The sequence below is a fragment of the Choloepus didactylus genome, chromosome 2 (assembly GCF_015220235.1).
Source record: "Choloepus didactylus isolate mChoDid1 chromosome 2, mChoDid1.pri, whole genome shotgun sequence".
Taxonomy (NCBI): Eukaryota; Metazoa; Chordata; class Mammalia; order Pilosa; family Megalonychidae; genus Choloepus; species Choloepus didactylus.
This window is the reverse complement of record NC_051308.1, coordinates 232,501,903-232,521,075: the sequence shown is the minus strand read 5'-3', so window position 1 is coordinate 232,521,075 and position 19,173 is coordinate 232,501,903. Positions and strand designations below refer to the sequence as shown.

Here is a 19,173-nt window from a genome sequence, read left to right as displayed (position 1 = left end):
TATTTCTGAATATGTAGATCTTAATCTCTCTCCCCAGAGGTGGCTCCTTGGATCTGTCCAAACTTTCTTTCAACCATAATGTCCAGGGGCAGGATGGCCCCTGCTACCCACCCTCATCCTCCCAGGCCATATCAGGTGGGCCACCAGCCGGGAGTGCCCCTCTGAGCATCCTGATTCACAGCTAGGGTGGGGATCACCCTGCCAGCATCTCCTGCAACTTCCCATGCCAGGGCTGAGGAAGCCTATATCAGCCACCCTGCTCTCGTGGTGTGGGGGAGGTTGGTGGTGGGGAATCCTGCTTCCCGGAATGTCATCCAGATGTCTGGTTCTCCATCACTCAGGATGATTCAGCATGAGGAATCCGTCACTCAGCCTGCCAGCCAGCAAGGGAGGAGACCTGGCTGCTTTGGCTCTGTCTCTCTTCTTTTTGCACTCCCGGGTCTGATGTCAGAGCTAATGAAAGGCAGTGAAGCCCAGTCATTGCCCCAGGGTTGTTGACAATGGGGAGCCACTAGCAAGGGCTGGGGAGTGGCTGTCAGGCATGATTGTGACAGGCAGGTGAAACTGCTGCCCAGAAGCTGACGCAGAGCAGCAGCTGGTGGAGGGGAAAGCCCTGGAACATGGCCTTGGGCTGAACTGCCTCCTGGATGTTCCTCTTACAGGAAACATTCACGTGCAATCTAGGGACTGATTTGTTGTCTGTGTGACAATTTGGATTCTGCAAGGTGATCTCATAAACCTTTCATTGAATACACCACAACCACTGGACTTTTCCCTTTTAAAAATTTCACATACATTAAAATTCACTCTTTTTAGTATATCGTGACAGTTTTGATAAACATGTACAATCATATACTCATCACCACAATCAAGATATAGCATAATTTCTTCATCCTTCAATTTTCACCGTGCCCCTTTGTGGTCAAAGCCCTCTCCCCATGCCCAGCTGCTGGCAACCACTGGACCTATATTTTGTCTGTATAGTTTTACCTTTTCCAAAATGACATATGAATGGAATCCTGCTGTATTTAGCTTATCAGTTGGCTTTCCCATTTTATTGCTGAATAGTAGTCCATTGAATGGATGTTTGTTTATCCATTCCCCAGTTGAAGGGTATTTGGGTTGTTTCTAGTTTTTATCATCTAGTGATGGTAAATAAAGCTGCTACAAACATATACATAAACATTTCTATGGGAACATAAGTTTTTATTTCTCTTGGGTAGATACCTAGTAGTGGAATGAATCATGTGGTATGTGTATGTTTAACTTTTTAAGGAACTGCCAAACTATTTTCCCAAGTTGTTGTATTATTTTACTTTCCCACCAGGAGTGTATGAGATTCCCAGTTTTTCCACATCCTGTCAGCACTTGGTATAATCAGTCTTTCTAATTTTAGCCATTCTAATAATAAATGTGTAGTGGTATCTCTTTATGGTTTTCAATTGAATTTCCCTAAGTGACTAATAATGTTGAGCATCTTTCATGCACTTATTTGCATTCCATTTATCTTCTTTGGTGAAGTGTCTGTCCAAATCTTTCACCCATTTAAAAAAATTGGGTTGTTTGTTTTTCTTATTATTGAGTTTTGAGAGTTCTTTATATATTCTGGATATAGTTCTTTATTAGATAAGTGATTTGAAAATATTTTCTCCCAGTCTATGGCTTGTCTTTTTATACTCTTAAGATTCTCTTTTGAAGGGCAAATGTTCTTAATTTTGACAAAGCCCAGTTTGTCAACTTGTTTTTTTATGTCTTGGGCTTTTGATGCTGTATCTAAAAAATGTTTATCTTACCAAAAGTAGCAATGATTCTCTGCTATGTTTGATTCTACAAGTTTTATAGCTTTAGGTTTCACATGTAGGTCTGTGGTCCATTTTGAGTTAATTTTTTATAAGGGCTGAGGTATGGATTAAGGCTCACTTTTTAGTTGTCTTTGCAACTTGTCAAAGATCAATTGGACCTTTTCGCATGGGTCTGTTTCTGGACTCTCCATTCTGTCCCATTGATCTCTGTGACTGCCCTTTTCAGCAATGCTGCACTGTTATTGCTACTCTAGTTTTACGGTACATCTGGAAATCAGGTAGTAACCACACCTGCCTTACGATGGTGGGAGTTATTATCTTTCCCACTCACAGAGCAGGAGCTGGCCACAGTCATGATTAGCTGTCCTGCTCGCCGCCCCCCTTATACAGCAAGTCACCTGCTTGGCTCATCCTCAAACCCATGTCTTCTGTTGCTCACCTCATGCTCAGAGTACAGCCTTTGGAGTCTGATGTGGGCTTAACTCTCATCCTGCTTTTATTAGCTGTGTGGTGCTGGGCAAGTAAAGTTACCCCTCTGTGCTTCTGTTTCCTCATCTGCTAAATGGGTACCTGCTATATAGGATTGTGGTAAAGGTCGTATAAGTCCATGTATCAGGTTGAACCACTTGAAATTGCTGATATTTGACCTTTTGATCTATATACATGGCAGTTTTACATAGTTCAATTTGCAAGATGTTCCTCATAGAATGGAGAGAGGGTGCATGCTCCAGAAATGGTAGCTATAGCTGTTGTCGTTGTCATCATCCTCATCATCATCACTATTACGGCGGAAGGCGGTGCCCCCCAAGGCTGCTGTTTGAGTCTGCGTGAGTCCTCTGACCAGGCAGCCAATGTCCACCAAATACTTCCTATGTGGCAAGCCTCTTGCAGAGTCTGCAAAGAGTAATAAGACCCAATCTCTGATCCTATGGAGTGAAGTGCCCACCTGCTGCAATAGACGTGTGAGCAGAGTGCAAAGGAAGAAGCTTGCTGGGAAGGATGGTGTTGGCAGGACTTCCCAGATAAGTCCTCTTAGGTGGGCCTTGCAGTATGTTTGGGAGTTTAAGGTGGGGACAGTATTCTAGGCACAGGTTACAGCTTGTGCAAAGGCTTAGGAGGGGGAATGAGCAAGCTCCACGGGGACCTGAGGTTTGGCTCTGGGGTTGGGTGTGGGAAGCAGCCCATGGTGGTATAGAAGGAGTTTATAAACAGCCCCCTGCTTTCTGCCCACAGGTGGCCCAAGTTTGCCAGTCATCTCCAGGAAGCCCAGTCTAGAAGACCTCTCTCCCCTCTGCCTCTGCCATGGCCACAAGAACCATTATCATTGACCATGGGTCTGGCTTTTTGAAGGCTGGACTGTCTGGCTGGAATGAGCCCCAGATGGTTTTCCCGAGCATCGTGAATTACATACCCTGCCGCGAGAACCCCGGCCCCAGCTATGCCCAAAGGCGTGTGAGTCTGGGCATTGACATTTACAATCCTGACACCTTCAGCTACCCCATCGAGCGCGGCCGCATCCTCAACTGGGAGGGCGTGGAGCACATCTGGTCGTTTGTCCTGGAGAAGCACAGACAGGAGCACGAGGACTCCCCCGTGTTGATTGCTGAGTCCCCCAGGAGGGAGCCTGTGGACCGACAGAAGACCCTGGAGGTAAGGCCTTCTCTGGGCTGCCCTCCTGGGGAGGGGGCAAGAGGCTGGCACTTCGTGTGTCCAGGCACGACTGGGTGTCGACAGCTCTGCTTTTCAAATAACTTGTGCCACAAATGCTCACAGAGCACCTAGTGGGTGCCTGATACAGTGCTAGGCCAGAGGGGCTCCTCGAGGCTCCTCCTGCAGAGAGATGGAGCAACATCAGTGCACTGGGAAGGGCGTCCTAGAGGAGATGCTGGATGTTTATTAATGGACTCCATAAGCGTTCATAGACGATGCTCTGGGCCGCAAAGAGCTTACATTCTGGGAGGACTGACAGCATGAGTATGTTAACAAATGAGAATTCCAGATAGTGATCAGTTCCAGAAACAAAATCAAAAGGCTGACAGGTGGGGAGAGGGGAAGCTCCTGTGCAGAGGGTGGTCAGGGAGGGCTTCTGGGAGGAGGTGATTTCAGCCCAGGGAGCTGTAGTTGGAGTGGGGCAGGTAGTGAGTGGGATGGTGAGGTCTGCAGGGGCCAGATCAAGAAGGCCTGGTAGGCCATGGGGAGTTTTTGGATTTTACTCTGAATCAAGGGTTGGCAAACTACGGCCATGGGCCAAATCTGGTCACCCCCTGTTTTTGTAAATAAAGTTTTATCGGAACTTGACTATGCCCATTCATTTACATACTGTCATAGCTGTGTTCACACTACAACAGCAGAGTTGAGCAGTTTTGCCCACAAAGCCTAAAATATTTACTGCCGTAGGTTTGCTAGATAAAAGACATGTTGCCTAGTTAGATTTGAATTTCAGATAAACAACAAATAAATATTGCATGGGACATACTTGATACTAAAAATTATTCATTGTTTATCTGAAATTCAAATTCAACTGGGCATTTTGTATTTTTTTAAATAAGAGAAGTTGTAGGTTTACAGAAAAATCATGCAGAAAATAGAATTCCCATATCCCCACTCCAATGCCTGTTATTAACATCTTGCATTAGTGTGGTATATTTGTTACAATTGATGAAAGAATATTATTATAATTGTACTATTAACTATAGTCCATGGTTTATATTAGGGTTCACTGTGTTGTACAGTCCTATGGGATTTTAAAACTTTTGTTCTAGTAATATATATAAAACCCCAAATTTCCCCTTTTAACTACATTCAAATGCATAATCCAGTGCTTTAATTATGTTCACAATGTTGTGCTACCGTTACTACCATCTATTACCAAATTTTTCCATCAGTCCAAATAGAAACTCTGTGCTTTAACCATTAACTCCCCAATGCCTACCCCCACCCCTGGTAACCTATATTCTAGTTTCTGACTCTGGGAATTTGCTTGTTCTAATTATTTCATATCAGTGAAAATCATAATAATCATCCTTTTGTGTCGCTTATTTCACTCAACATGATGCCTTCAAGGTTCATCCATGTTATAGCATGTGCCAGCACTTCACTTCTTTTTTTTATGGCTGAATAATATTTCATTGTATTTATATACCACATTTTGTGTATCTGTTAATCTGTCAACGGACACTTGGGTTGCTTCCACCTTTTGGCTGTTGTGAGTAATGCTGCAATGAACATTGCAATGAACAATGTCTGTTTGAATCCCTGCTTTCAATTCTTTTGGATATATACCCAGGAGTGTAATTGCTGGGTCATCTGATAATTCTACGTTTAACTTTCTGGGGAACCAGCAGCTGCACCATTTAAATTTCCACAACAATGAATGTGTGTTCCTATTACTCCACATCTGTTCTAACACTTGTAATTTTCTGTTTGTTTTTTTTTTTTTTTTAATAGTAGCCATTCTAGTGGTTGTGAGATGGTATGTTTGTGTATTTTGAGTTATTGTGGTTTTGTGTATTTGAGTTATTGTGGTTTTGATTTGAATTTCCCTAATGGCTAATGATGTTAAGCATCTTTCATGTGCTTTTTGGCCATTTGTAAATCTTCTTTTGAGAAATGTGTATGCAAGTCTTTTGCCCATTTTTTAAATTGGGTTGTTTGTCTTTCTGTTGTTGAGTTGTAGGATTTCTTTATATATTCTGGATATTAAACCCATATTGGATATGTGGTTTTCAAATATTTTTTCCCATTGTTTAGGTTGTTGTTTTACTTTCACGATAAAGTCCTTTGGTGAAAAAAGTTTTTAATTTTGATGAGGTCCCATTTATCTATTTTTTCTTTTGTCATTTGTGCTTTTGATGTAAAGTCTAAGAAACTTTTGTTTAACACAAGGTCCTGAAGATGCTTCCCTACATTTTCTTCTAGGAGTTCTATAGTTCGGCTTCTTATATTTAGGTCTTTGATATGTTCTGAGTTGATTTTTGTATAAGGTGTGAGTTAGGGGTTCTTCTTTCTTTTGCAAATGGGCATCCAGTTTTTCCCGGCACTATTTGTTGAAGAGACTATTCTTTCCCAATTGAGTGGACTTGGAACTCTTGTCAAAAATCAGTTGACTGTATATGTGAGGGTTGATTTCTGAGCCCTTAGTTGGATTCCATTGGTCTAGTTGTCTGTCCTTGTGCCCGTACCATGCCGTTTTGATTACTGTGACTTTGTAATAAGTTTTAAGATGGGGAAGTGCAAGTCTTCCAACTTTATTCTTCTTTTTCAAGATGGCTTTATCAATTTGGGGCCCCTTACCCTTCCATATAAATTTGATGATTGGCTTTTTTTCCTTCCTAATAGCTCGGGCAAGAACTTCCAGAACCATGTTGAGTAACAGTGGTGACAGTGGGCATACTTGTCTTGTTCCTGACCTTAAAGGGAAAGCTTGCCGTCTTCCACCATTGAGTATGATATTTGTGTATTTTGAGTTCTCCTTCTGTTATTGATTTCTAGATTCATTCCATTGTAGTTGGAGAAGATACATGGTATGATTTAAATAAATTTTAATTTATTGAGACTTGTACTGAACCTAACATATGGTCTGTCCTGGAGAGTGATCCATGTGCACTTGAGAAGAATGTGTATTCTATTGCTGTTGGGTGACATGTTCTATATATGTCTGTTAGGTCTAGTTGGTGTAGAGGATTGTTCCAGTCTTCTATTTCCTCATTGGGTTTTGGTCTAGATATGGTGTCTGTTATTGAAAGTGGTATATTGGAGTCTCCTACCATTAAAGTAGAACTGTCTGTTTCTCCCTTCAAGCCTGTCAATATTTTCTTCATATATTTTGGGGCTCTGTGATTAGGTATACATATATTTATAATTGATATGTCTTCTTGTTGAATTGACCCCTTTATCAATTTATAATGACCTTCTTTTTCCCTCATAACAGTTTTTTTACTTAAAGTATATCTTATCTGCTATTGGTATAGCTATCCTAGCTTTCTTTTGGTTAATACTTGTATGTATTTTTTCCACCTTTCACTTTCAACCTTCTTATGTCTTTGAATTTAAGTTGAGTCTCTTGTAAATAGCATACAGTTTGGTCTTGCTTTGTAATCCATTCTGCCAATCTCTGCGTTTTGACTGTAAAGTGCCTTTTAACATTTAAAATAACCACTGATAATGCAGGACTTTCTTCTGCCATTTTGCTGTTTTGTGTTTGTAAGTCTTATACCCTTTTTGGACTCTCAAATTCTTTTGTTACTGTCTACTTTCATATTTATTTGATTTTTTATATTGAGTCATCCTGAGTCCCTTCTCATTTCTTTCTCAATATATTTTTCAGATATTTTCTTTGTGGTTACCATAGGTTTAAAAGTTAGCATCCTAAATCTATATAACAGTCATATTTGATTTCACATCAACTTAACTTCCATAGCATATATATACACTGCTCCTGTATCCCTCTGTCCCCCTCTTTTTTTGTACTTGTCACAGATTATATCTTTGTACATTGTATATCTAAACCCATAGATTTATCATTACCTTTTAGGCATTTGCATTTTACCACCTATAAGAAGTGGAGTTGCATACCAAAAAAATGCAATACAAAAGTAGTGGCATTTGTAATTACCCATATGGTTACCTTTACTGGAGGTTTTTGTTTCTTTATGATGCTTTGATCCACTCTCTAGTGTCCTTTCCTTTCAGTCTGAAGAACTCACTTTAGCATTGTTTGTAGGGCAGCTCTCTAGGGATAATGAACTCCCTCAGCTTTTGTTAATCTGGGAATGCCTTAATCTCACCCTCATTTTTTTTTGATTCAATTTTATTGAGATATATTCACGTACCATATAGTCATCCAAAGTGTACAATCAACTGTTCACAGTACCATCATATAGTTGTGCATTCATCACCCCAATCTATTTTTTAAACGTTTTCCTTGTACCAGAAAAAGTGAAAATAAGAATAAAAAATAAAAGTAAAGAAGAACACTCAAAACACCCCCACCCACCCTATTTTTCATTTAGTTTTTTGTCCCCATTTTTCTACTCATCCATCCATACACTGGATAAAGGGAGTGTGATCCACAAGGTTTTCACAATCACACTGTCACCCCTTGTAAGCTATGTTGCTATACAATCATCTTCAAGAGTCAAAGCCGCTGGGTTGCAGTTTGATAGTTTCAGGTATTTACTTCTAGCTATTCCAATGCATTAAAACCTAAAAAGGGATATCTATATAATGCAAAAGAATGCCCACCAGAGTAACCTCTTGACTCCATTTTCACCCTCATTTTTGAAAGAAAGTATTGCCAGATATAAAATTCTTGGTTGGCAGTTGTTTTCTTTCAGTACTTTAAATATTTCATCCTACTGCCTTTTTGCCTCCATGGTTTCTGCTGAAAAAATTGGTACTTATTGGGATTCTTTTGTACATAACTCATTGCTTTTCTCTTGTGGCTTTCAGAACTCTCTCCTTGTTCTTGGCATTGGACAGTTTGACGACAATGTATCTGGGTATGCTTCTCTGAGTTTATCCTGTTTGCCATTCACTGGGCTTCTAAATGTGTGTATTCATGTCTTTCATTAAATTTGGGGATTTTTCTACCACTATTTCTTTGAATATTCCTTCTGCCCCTTTCTCTTTTTCTTCTCCCTCTGGGATCCCCATAATGCATATATTGATATACTTGAGGGTGTCCTGCGGTTTCTTAGGCTTTGTTTGCTTTTATTAATTCTTTTTTCTTTCTGCATCTCAGCCTGAATCATTTCAATTGTCTTGTCTTCAAGTTCACTTAATCTTTCTCCCTCTAGGGAATTTTTCTTTTCAGTTATTGTGGTCATCAACTCCTGTATTTCTGTTTGGTTCCTTTTTAAAATTCTGTCTCTTTATTGAGAATCTCATATTGTTCATTCATTGTTTTCCTCATATCCTTTAGTTGTTTCTCCATGTCTTCCTTTGTCTCCTTAAGCTTATTGAGGATCATTTTTTTTAAGTCTTTGTCTGGTAAATCCAAAATCTAGTCTTGTTCTTTGATGGTTTCTGGATTTTTATCTTGTTCCTTTGGATGGGCCTTAATTTCCTATTTCTTTGTCTTGTAATCTTTTATTTCACACTGTACATTCTAATATTTTAAAGTGTTAACTCTGGGATTTAGTCCCTGAGCTGTCCGTTCCTTAAGTTTATCCAACTAGTGATATGACAGAGATTTCCTTGAGTGCCAGAGATAATAAAAACAAACAGACCAAAGCAAAAAGCACCTTTCACAGTCTGAAAATTGGCTCTGCTTTGGCTGGTGTTCTCCTTCAGAGCTTAGGCTGCCTATGAAGATCAGCCCAAAGCAAATGAGAAATGCAGGATTCTCTGTGTCTTATCTGACTCTGCATGGAGCCTGCTTCCTGTAGTGGACTTGTGCTTGCTTGTGTCCTTAGGAATTCCCCTGTTACGGAATCTGTATGCCTCCTCTACTCCCTTTGAAATAGACTTTCACCTCCTCCTGGGTGCTCTATTATATGGCTTAATGCATGTACTCTTTTGCCTCTGGCTACTTCGACTTCATTATTTCTTACACCATTTTTGCTGTCTGCAAGCTGCTTTCTGCCTTTAGGACAAATTTCAGGAGGGCGAGCCTGAGTCAAGTTTACTGGTTCAGTCTTTCAGTTTTCTACCTGATTTATTGGCACTGACATACAGGCACCCCAGTGTGCACACAGAGGTTACTGTGCTCCCTCTGGAACAGTGCCAGGGATCCACAATGAGAGCACAGGCTGGCTCCACACTGCACTGGGGAGGGGTTGAGGAGGGGGTAGCAAGGGTGACCATGAGCATCTCCTGCCATTTTTTAAGCTGCTTTTTCTTGTTTGGCAGTTGCCCAGTTGCAACCCTGTAACTGTTATCTGGAATTTTGAGGAAGACGGCTCTGCCAGGTTTTGATAGTTTTTAGAAGACTTTCAGGGCATGGCACCCTGGAGCATCTAACAGTGCCATCTCGGTCGACCAGAGGTCTAGACTGCATTACATTCGGTATTTTTATGCTAAATCTGGCAATCCTAACTATCTGGACTTTCACAGAAAAAGTTTGCTGGCCCCTGTTCTAAATGAATGAGAAGCTCCTATCGAGTTTCAAGTAGGGTAGTGGTATCTGATTTTTCTATTTTTGAAAGGGAACCTTGGCTTCTGTTTGAGAAATGAATGGTAGGGGACCATACCCTGAGAGTAGGAAGGAGGGGCCTTCCCTCCCACTGAGGGGAGAAGATGGGCGTGCAGGGGTGTGAAAAGGTAAGTTAGTGGCCAAAGGCCCCATAGAAGAATGAAATGTTGCATCTTTTCTGTATCTATAGGTTCAGAACCTTGGGGATATAGCCTGAGATGAGGAATTAGGGGGTAGAAGGTTCTGTACAGAAATAGGGGGTGATGGGAAAGGGGAGAAAAGCGGCCCAGGGACTTTGCCAAACCCTAAAAATCAGAAACCCTGTTGTTTTTTAAAATAGGGTTCCCATATACCCCTACCCCCACCCCCAAGTTTTCCCTATTAACATTTTGCATTGATTATACTATTAACCATAGTCCATCATTTGCATTAGGGTTCACTTTGTTTTGTATAGTTCTGTGGTTTTTTTTTTTTTTTTTTAAGTTTTGCCTTGAAGTTTCCAATTTTTTTTTAAATTTAAAAAAACAAAAGGCTTCACCTGGCAAGCGGTGAGTACGTTTCTTTATTTTTTTATATCCCCACGTTTTTGCAGGCAGCAATGAATATGCAGCACTTGTTTCTTTTTTAATCTCTTCTTCCCTCTTCCAAAGAGAGGATCCAGGCTGCAACTCTGATGCCTGGGTATGTCCCCCCACTTGCCAGGGGTCTCAGTGCCATTTCCTGTGGTCTGACTGCCCTTCCCACCACTCCCCCTGAAACCGTCTTCTGAAAGACCACCGTCAAGCAAGCTCCTGAGGGCCCATCTGGCTGTTCCTAACTCTGTGGAGCCCCTCCCTTACTCCCACAGCATGAGATCCAGATGTCCTGGCCCGGAATCCTGGGGGCAGCCTGTGAGTCCCCTTAGGATGGGGTCTGTGCTGTCTTCCATTTTGAGAGCTGAGCACCCAGCAGGCTCTCAGGGAAACAGAATTGGTCCAAGCCCTTCGTTTGAGGGAAAATACACTGACTGTGCCCTCCCTCCCTGCAGATAATGTTTGAGTTACTGGATGTCCCGTCCATACTCCTGGCTAACCAGATGGAGATGTCCCTGTATGCCTCCGGCCTCCTGACGGGCGTCGTGGTTGATTCTGGCTACGGCCTGACCCGCGTGCAGCCTTTCCATCTGGGCCGCTCCTTGCTCTCCAGTGCCAAGACGCTGGAGTTTGCTGGCCAGGATCTCTCCGACTACCTCTTTAGGAGCCTCTTTAAGGAGGACTGCAACAGACACAACCTGTTTCAGCTGGAGACAGTTGCTACAACTCAGATGAGCAAGTGCTATGTGCCGCAGAACCTGGCGGAGGCGCTGGACTTCCGTCAGAGCCTGCCGAGCGGCTCAGATGAGAACAACACCTATCACCTCCCCGACGGCGCCCTGGTGGAGCTGACGCCCATGCAGCGGCTGGCCCCTGAGATGTTCTTCAGTCCCCAGGTGTTTGACCTGCAAGGGCCCAGCATCTCCCAGGCCGTTGTGGATTCCGTCAAGACTTGCGAAACCTCCATGCACCCGATTCTGACCTCCCATGTGATGGCGTGTGGGGGGAACACCCTCTATCCTGGCTTCACCAAGCGCTTGTACAAGGAGTTGACCGCGGATCTCCTTACCCCCACCAAGGCCACAATATGGGTCGGTTCAAATAGAAACTTTAGCGTCTGGCTAGGAGCATCTGTTGTGGCTCATCTTTCCACGTACAGGTCTGAGTGGATGACCAGAGAGGAGTACGATGAGAGCATGAGGGTGTGACCTGTGGCTGGCTCCCGGGAGTGGGGTCCCTTCAGATGGGCAGAGGTGGCTCGATTTCAGGGAAAAGGTCTGGGCAGATGTGGAGTGGAATTAGCTGCCTTTGGAATTCTGAATCATGAGGGATGTTTTTAGGTTCTAGAGTTTTAACTTGTTTCAGGAGTGGTGTCCAACCCATGGGAAGACAGGGTGTCATCTCCGGAAACCCTACAGGGGACGGTTCTTCCAGGCTTGGTCTGTCATTGGGGTGGGAGTGACCATCTGCCGTCTCCATGCCCAATAGCCACTTATTTTTCATTGGCGTCTTTCTTGGGTTGTCCCATTCTTCTTGTTGAGTAGGTTTTAACTGGGGCAGGAGGGAATGGGACCCTTCTGCTAGGATCCCCAGTTATTTTTGACTAGGGGATGGGGAGAGTTGAGGTGTCCAACCCTACAGGCCCTTTCTGGCCAGGGACAGCTGGCTGCAGGTGAGCCCGGAGCACCCTTCCCACCCATGGCCTTGGTCTTGGTTTATATATGCAAATAAACAACTTAATTGAAGCCGTGCTGGCTCCTGTGATGGATGGGGCTGTGGGGGCACCCTGGGACCCCATGGAATCAGGGAGAGTGAGTAGGAGAGAGCCAGGGCGGGGGCCAGGGCAGGTTCTGAGGCGCCTCCTGTTCTTCCACTGCCTCCTTCTCTCCATTCACCCCAGATGCCCCAATATTCCATTAAAGTTCGAGACCCCTTTATTCATTATGTGCCAGGCACTGTGCTAGGCATTGAAGACTTCAAGGTATAAAAGATACATGAGGTTTCTGTTCTCAAGGATGTTACAGTCTATAGTGGGGACATAGACAGTAATAGGTAAATGTATTTCAGACGAAGAATGAAACGAATAAACATAAAAAAGTAATGAGACCTGGGTGGAGGAAGGGATGGCTACTTTAAATGGGGTGGACTGTCACAAAGACCACTTGGGACTGTCGTTAACTACGTCCTCTCCTTCCTCGATGCACTGTGAGACTAGACTTCCCAGTTCTCCTGCAGGTAGGAAGGGCCACATGACTGGGTTCTGGCCAATTCAGTATGTGCCTGACCTTGCCAGTGTCCCTAATCAGCCTGAGGACACAGAGGAGCCAGTGGAGAACCTGGAAGGCATCGGGCATGGCAGAAAGGCTTGAAGGAAGGAGCCTGAAAGACTGGGTGGAACAGGGGTCCTCTCTGATCCCCACCCAATCCCATCAACCTGCACTAGACTGGGACAGGAGGAAGAGTCTATTATTCACTCACTGAGATTTGGAAGTGTCTGTTACAGCAGCTATTTGCTTACTCAGACTAATGTAGAGAAAGGAGCCATAACTTACTATTATTTAACAGACATTTTTCTGGTAATTAGCAGTACTGACACTTGAATCCGGTCTGGGCTCTCGACCACTATGTTAATGGCTCCTCCCTGTGAGCTCCCAAAAGGGGCTCCTGGCTTCACAGTGTTAGGAGCCTGAAGTCCAAGGAACCCTGATGTTTCGGAAGTAGGTGGGGGAACTGGGAGCCCAGAGTCCAGCTCACCTTCTCTTTGAACACGCAAGCCACATTCTCTCAGTCATAACTTTATTTCCAAACTTGGGCCATGAGTGGTTCCAGGGCAAGAAGTGGGGACCTAAAGTGATTATTTAGTGGAACGGCTCAGAATCAGCCCAGCACAGCTTTGGGGACTTGAGTTACAGGCTGGCCCTGTCATTAGCTGATCTACCTTGACCAAGTTGCCTAATCTCTCAAATCTGTCAGGTGCAAAATAAGAAGAGTAATACTCTTCCTTTCAGAGATTTGAGGTTGAGGATGAACTAAGATAAGAGCTGGAGAAGTGACTTTGAAAACCAGAAAGTGCCATTAAAATATGAGATGTGATTTTAAAATGTTATGGTTTGATACCGGTCTCCTACTAAATGAACATATCAGTAACAGCAGTTGCCGTCACGTTACTTGGCATTGTGGTGTGTGTTTTACAAATGAACTCATGTTTTCATCCTTGCATGCACACTGTGAGATGAATAGTATTTCTCCCAATTTACAAATAAGAAAACTGAAGCTTAGAGATATTAAACACTTGCTCAAGTTCACGCTGAAGGCAAGCTAAAAGTGGATTGTCACAGGGATGGATTCAGCATTCCTAGAAAACTAGACCAGAAGTGGCTTAAACGGATAGAGATTTGTCTCAGGTACCTAAATCAGCAGACCAGAGGAACAGTGGCTCAACTATGTCATCATGGACTCTCTATTTTTCCATTTTTCCACCTTTGGTGTAGGTGTGTTGCCTCATGGTCATAAAATGGCTGTTGCATCTCCAAGCATCACATCCATATTCCCTGCAGGAGAAGGAAGGGTTTAGAGAGTGTGCCATCTGAGTCTAACCCTTTATATTAGGAAAGCCTCACTCAGCAGACTTCTTCTTATGTCTCATTACTTAAAGGCAGCTGAAAGAAAGGAGAGACAGGTAGGCACTGGGTGAGCCAATCCACAGTGTCTGCCCCTTGGCAGAGGAGGGATTTGAACCTAGGTCTGTCCATGCTAACTAACCACAGTGCTAAACTGCCTCCCCAGCTTTCTGGGCCCTGTTGGCTTTCTCAGTCTGAGAGATGGAGAAATGTGATTTTTTTTCAGGCTTGAGTGAGAACTGCTTTTGGGTTGCAATCAGTGTGTTGACATATTGAGCGGTAATCTTTGTGCTTGAAACTAGTATATTTGTGTACACCTGAGCCTTAAAAAGCAGAAGGAGGAAACTCAGAACATGAGTATGAGGGAGAGAAAGGAACTGGAGAAGAGATGGGCAAGGGGTATTTTCTTTCCTTATTTAGCTCTGGGCAACTGTCATCAGAACTCTTTTTCTCATTTTATTCTGAATGTAACATTTAACCTTTCTGTTCAAGCATCAAATCTGGCTGCCTGGTGTATAATTATGAACTTTGCTTTCTCTCCCCCCACCCCCACCCCAGAAGCTTTTAAAACTCCCTCGCTGGGTACCATCTCTCTCCTCCAAGTCTCCAATTAAATTAAAAATAGCAGCTCCGTGGGGCTGTGCAGGGCCATCAACCTAACACAGAACTGCTGGCACACCAGGCCTGGCGGGGCGGCGAGTGGTGCCCAGAAGATGCCTGCCGGCTCCAGCATGGCCTGGCAGCTGCTCAGAGCTCGGGGAGGCTTATCCTCCACAAGGGGTCTGGGGCTGCTGCCAGGGTCAGCCAGGTGCAGGGGGGTGGGAGGCAGGGGATAAAGGGAATGGCCCCCCAGGCAGGCCATCCCCAGCTGAGAGGGTGCAGTCCTGCCATTTTCTCTTTCTGCTGCCAAGGCTGGGGATTGGCACCCTTGTATTTTGGTTTGGGTGGGGTGTGGATGCCCAAGTTCCCTGCAATAACCCTGGCAGAAGCTTTAGGTTCTGCTGATGCTGAGCATGAAGACAGTGTTAACTTGGAGCACCCTCCTGGCTCTAGAAGCTTTTATTGCCTTTCCCACCTTCCTCTAGAGGGGCTTATGATGGAATGGATTAGGGTGTGGGCTCTGAAGTGAGGCTGCCTGGATTGGGATCCCTAATCTGCTGCTCTCTGTCTCAGTTGCCTTGGGGGGAGTTACTTAACCTTCCTGTGCCTCAGTTTCCCCATCTGTAAAATGGAGATAATGATGATGCCTACTTCAGGGTGGTTTTTGATGAGTACCATGTGATTTTGATGCATTAACACATATAAAGCATTTAGCAAGCACCAGACACATAAAGTTGCTAGCTGTTATTTCTGTACACACCAGCTTCTAGCAACCAAAACCTTAGGCAAAAACCTGGCTCTTCTGTTTATTTTTACTTGCTTGCTTGCAGGTAGGTGCCAGGGTTACAAAATGAATAAAACATAATTAATAAAGTGCTGGATTACTTTCGGGGGGGGGGTGAAGCATCACAGGGTATTGCAATTTCTTTCCTTGTCAAGTGTTGGGTAGAATTACATCTTGGGCAGAGGGATCAGGGTGGGAGTGATTGGCTACAAAGAGAGGTAGACAGTGGTTTTCTGTAGCAAGTGATGCCTGAGGTGACTCTGCCAGATGAGTAGGACTTTGTGCATGCTGTTCCTTTTGCTTGGAGTGTTTCTGTTTGTTTGTCTCCACTGCCACCCCCATAGTTGCCTCTGACAATCTGGTATGGGGGAGGGTTGTAAAATAGATGGAGCATTTAGAATGGTTGGGGGAAAAGGGTTGCAAGGGCAGGGAGTGAGTGGGTAGAGATGAAGGTGGAGAGGTCGGCAGGGACAGCTCTCAAAGGATGTTGAGTGCCAGACCAAGGACTGAGGACTTTAGGGTAATGCAGAGGCCTGACAGAATTGTAAACAGGACTATGATGTCACTTGAAGAATTAGAGCCCTGGGTGCAGCTTGGAGAATGGCCCAGAGAAGAATCAGACCAGAGCAGTAATGTACATCATGAAAACGGACACTCCATTAGACTCGGGGCTAAATGTCCTACATGGTCCAGAACCTTGGGGTCATGGTGGATTGGAGGGGCCAACAGATCCTCCTTCCTATTGTCTGACAATGGCTGCTAGTAGTTGTCAATTTAGACCATGTTGAGCCTAAGTGGTGGCAGGAGAAGCAGCCCAGAGTGCAGGACTTGGGGAGAGATGTTTCCACGGTGGGAGAGGGCAGGGCGTGCCCTGAACCAGTTCGGAAGTCTGCTTGACTCGATTTGCTCTCCTTTTCAGCACTGGAATCCTGGACAGCTCCTGGGACTTCTCCCTTTCTCCCCTGGTTTGTTTATTCAAGCTCTCCTGTTCCAAGAAGTCAATCCCTGCTGTGAAAGCAGGAACCATGGGTGAGAGAGAGGGCTCTGGTGATAGAATAAGACAGACCCAGGCTTGAATCTGTTTCCCACTTGTGTGCTGTGCTGCCTGAGGCAAAGAATCATCCCTCCCTGTTTCTGTTGCCTCATCTGTAAAGTGGGGATAATAGTACTTACCTTACAGGGCTGCTATAGGGATGAAAGTCATTTATCCATTCAGTGGATGTTCATTAAGCCCATGCTCTGTGCTGAGACTTTCAAGTTGTAGAATGTGTATAAAGTGGCTTAGCACAGTGCTTGACATAGCACTGAGTGTGCTGTGAGTGTTCATTTTTTTTCCTGGAGTCATTTGCCTGGATGAACGACACCAAAACAACTGTGTACGGGTGTCGCAAAATGCCAGCAAAAAGCTCATGCATGTTTCTAGCAAAGGTTGCTTTCCATCCTGTCCTTGATTAACTTTCCCACTAAGGTGTTAGGATCTTGATATACAGCTACTCTCGGGGCTCCTCGGAGTTGACAAGAGGCCCTAGATCAGAGTCTGAGAGGTGGAGCCGACCCTTCTCATTAAGTCAGTGTTACGTGGGCTCACCTGAGGTCGTTTTGCTTCTCCTGGCCCCCAGTTCTGTGGTTCTCCCCTGGACCATTTCTCCTGCAGGGAGCAAGGTTACTTAATCCAGCAAGGGTGACACTGATGGAATTGAAGACCCAGGTTCCTTTTGACAAGCTTTACTGAAGCACAGAGGGAAGCTGTGATCCCACCTTCCGGGATTCAAAGAGGGGTAGACAGGACCCCGGGCAAGCGGGGAGCAGGCCAGAGCCTCCGTCTCTATAACCATGCACTGGTGGCATCGCAAGCTTCACCCAGCTCTCCTGGCCTGCCTCCCTTGGCAAATCGGGCTCCTGGAGTGGGGAGAGGGAGCACCGCAGCACTGTTCTCACCAGTCATTGGCTGGGGGATGGGGTTGGCCATAATCTGAGTTTAATTTCTCCAGGGCCTCCATTATAAATTCCATAACTCTACCAGTCAAAACATGACTAATTCCTGGGACTGCAGCCCCCACCTGGGAGTTGAAAGCCCTGTGTTGTTTTTCTGCCTTTCAGCACCGCTAATAAAGGCTTGGCAGTAGGAATTTAGCTGCTGTGGGTGGTTTTCTTTTACTCGTAGGCTTTCCCCCTTCTCCCACCCTGGGTCGCTATAGAATAAATGCGTGCTTGCTGGGCTGGTTTGCCACCAGTTTTGCAAAATTCCCAGCCTGAAAAGCTGTAGGTCGGGGGTGGGGGCGTGGGGAGTTTACAGAGAAGGGGCTGCAGTGTTCGGGGTTGATTGGGCCTTTGATGATTCTGACAAGGGCAGGACGCTGTGTGATTCATGGAGAAAAGAATGGGTTCATGGAAAGTAAATAGAGCGAAATTGCAGGTGTGATGTTTAACCTACCAAAGAGAACGTGATTCAGGAAGCCTCATTCCATCTCACAGCCAGCATAACAGCCTTCAGGGGAGTGGGTGGTGGAGGCAGCCAGCCTGTATGCAAACCCCAGCTTCAACCCCACTAGCTGCAAAGCCTCTGGCAGGTGGCTCAGCCTTTCTGGGTCTGTTTCCTTATCTGCAAAATGGTACTGATAAACCATCACCCCTTGTTCTAGTTTACTAATGCTGCCAGAGTGCAAAACACCAGAGATGGATCGGCTTTTATAAAGGGGGTTTATTTGGTTACAAAGTTACAGTCTTAAGGCCATAAAGTGTCCAAGGTAAGGCATCAACAATCAGGTACCTTCACTGGAGGATGGCCAATGGTATCCGGAAAATCTCTGTTAGCTGGGAAGGCACGTGGCTGGCGTCTGCTCGAAAGTTCTGGTTTCAAAATGGCTTTTTCCCAGGATGTTCCTCTCTAGGCTGCAGTTCCTCAAAAATGTCACTCTTAGTTGCACTTGGGGTATTTGTCTTCTCTTATCTTCTCCAGAGCAAGAGTCTGCTTTCAACGGCCGTCTTCAAACTGTCTCTCATCTACAGCTCCTGTGCTTTCTTCAAAGTGTCCCTCTTGGCTGTAGCTCCTCTTCAAAACATCACTCACAGCTGCACTGAGTTCCCTCTGCCCATCAGCTCATTTATATGGCTCCACTAATCAAGGCCCACCCTGAATGTGTGGGGCCACGCCTCCATGGAAATATCCCATTAGAGTTATCACCTACAGTTGGGTGGGGCGCATTTCCATGCAAATCTAATCAGCACCAAAATGTCTGCCTCACAAGACTGCATCAAAGAATATGGCTTTTTTCTGGGGGACATAATAGATTCAAACTGGCACATCCCTGTAGTGTGTGTGCTCCATGGTTGGGTGTGCACTTAGCCAGCACCCAGCTCATAGGAAGGAGGCAATCCAAGGTTGTGGGGACAAAGTCCTATTGGTCGTGTCATTTTATCTAACATCATCATCGTTCTATATTCCTTACAGGTGTTCCCTGAGGGCCTTGCTCAGCTATTAGTTTGTTCTCTTTGCAATAAACAGCCAACTTGGCTTTCATTTCTCTAAAAATCATGCCTGTTTCCAATGGCCTGGCTCTTTACCTGGAGTTAGTGTGGCCCCAGTCCATTTAAGACATGGTGGAGCCTTTGATGCAGGGAGTTGGTGTGGGGCACATGAATGGAGGGAGTGGGTAGTGAG

At 44.7% G+C, this 19,173-nt stretch overlaps 1 protein-coding gene across 1 annotated transcript; it reads left to right on the top strand.

Moving 5' to 3' along the window:
- The first annotated feature begins 3,104 nt into the window (after window positions 1–3,104).
- ACTL8 (actin like 8) lies at window positions 3,105–11,716 on the top strand. The gene is made up of 2 exons (XM_037818690.1): window positions 3,105–3,452; window positions 10,964–11,716. The coding sequence occupies exons 1-2, from the start codon at window positions 3,105–3,107 to the stop codon at window positions 11,714–11,716; spliced, it is 1,101 nt and encodes a 366-aa protein (XP_037674618.1).
- Window positions 11,717–19,173: the final 7,457 nt, after the last annotated feature.

Coding starts and splice junctions, on each gene's coding strand:
- ACTL8 (XM_037818690.1), top strand. CDS start 3,105: ATGGCCACAAGAACCATTATCATTGACCATGGGTCTGGCTTTTTGAAG. Junction 3,453..10,963: donor ACCGACAGAAGACCCTGGAG/GTAAGGCCTTCT, acceptor CCCTCCCTGCAG/ATAATGTTTGAGTTACTGGA.